The sequence below is a fragment of the Mastomys coucha genome, chromosome X, assembly GCF_008632895.1.
Source record: "Mastomys coucha isolate ucsf_1 chromosome X, UCSF_Mcou_1, whole genome shotgun sequence".
Taxonomy (NCBI): Eukaryota; Metazoa; Chordata; class Mammalia; order Rodentia; family Muridae; genus Mastomys; species Mastomys coucha.
Window position 1 is genome coordinate 763,653 of NC_045030.1, and position 1,608 is coordinate 765,260.

A 1,608-nucleotide genomic window follows, 5' to 3' on the forward strand; every position below is an offset into this window, starting at 1 on the left:
AGATAACTATTTCATAGTATTTTAAATTACTTTTTAAAAATATTCAGATGGGATCCTAGCATTTTGTTTAGAGTTCAAAAGGATCGTATATTTTAAGCACAAGTACAGTATATTTTTTTTAAAGATAAGGAACAGAATCTGTAGGTTCGGTAGATCATTGCCACCTTTAACACGGTTTTCTTTAAACATTTCTATAGCTTCTTGGGAAACCTGAGATATCTACAACTTCACTATTATCTACATGTGCAGGACTGGGCAATCATACCCTCATACTCCTTGTACAAGATACTCCCATCTGACTCAATCAAAAGGATACTCATAGGAAGAAAATTATAAGGGACACAGGAAGGCTGAGGTACACTGTGATTCACTAGTTCACTGACAAGGCTCTGAATAATGGCGTGGTTGGGTGAATTGAGACCATAGTGTAATATTCGAGTACAGATTCCTTTACAGTAATTTGGGGTATAGAGACGGGGAGCAATGATCCAGTGATCCCAGCCTAGTTGGTGGAAGCTGATCTCGTAAGGATGGAGGGAACACTGGTTATTTATAGACACATTATGTTCCTGAGAAGGACAAGAGACATCAGATGCAATGCCACATGCTTGCCGGACACTCCGCACGAGAAAAGAAGATTCCCTATCAATTAACTCCTCTTGGCCTCTTGCAAGAAGTTTAGCCTGAACACCGTCATCAGTGTCATTGAAATAGAGTAGCAAGAAGGCAACATCCAAGGATGTCAAGCCATGCCCCTGGAGCTTAAGAGTCTCATTGCTGTTTTGCTGCTGACACATGAATCGGAGGCGAAGAACTCTCCTTCCCTTGCGATTCCAGAGCTTCTGCTGAACACAGTGTGTAATGTCCATCTCTGTCCAGGCTTTAGACGTGGGAGAAGGCTTTGAGGAACCTGATTTAGAAGAAGGTGAGTGCTTGGTCCCGCATTTAGGAACCCAAATTTCCACGTGACAGGAGAGATTGTAATTAACTAGATGAAGTTGATGGCGGTAAACCACAGTAGCTCTGATTAGTTCGTATGCTACCTGGTCTGATGCTAGAGGAAAGTCCAGGGTCTGTACATGCCAGGAACCTGCACAAATGTGAAAAAAAAAAAAACAGGGCAGATCATTAGTGTCTTACTGAACAGCCCTTAAAAAACCTCTGAATGTAAACTGAGAGTTACAATTAGTCCTGAAATTAGCTCATGATATAATGCATTTTATCATTTATTGAGCACTTACTAGTGGACCCTTTAGCAATACACAGATTCTTTAATATTCAATAGACTTATGAGATAGTAATTATCAATATTTTGTAGATAATGGCATTGAAGCTTACAGAAATCATCAAAGGACATTTGGGGAAAGATACGGCTGAAGTTTACCATGACCAAAGTCCTGGATTCTATCCCCTGTACTAAAAAAGAATGCATGCAGCCAGCACCTGGTAAGTTTAAGGTTTGAACCCAAGTCTGTTAGTATTAAACATAAATCCATCTTACTTTTGGACTACTAACAGTGACAACTCAAATATAGAATTATTTTGTTTATATAATATATATATATACATATATACATATATATATATATATATATATATATATATATA

At 38.2% G+C, this 1,608-nt stretch overlaps 1 protein-coding gene across 1 annotated transcript in view; it reads right to left on the reverse strand.

The window, feature by feature from the left end:
- Window positions 1–50: 50 nt before the first annotated feature.
- Window positions 51–1,608, reverse strand: part of Bmp15 (bone morphogenetic protein 15) — a 4,975-nt gene continuing 3,417 nt past the window's right edge. The window contains exon 2 of the mRNA XM_031373013.1: window positions 51–1,090. Within this exon, the coding sequence (XP_031228873.1) occupies window positions 234–1,090 (857 nt within the window). The 3' untranslated portion in view covers window positions 51–233. The remainder of the gene's footprint in view (window positions 1,091–1,608) is intronic.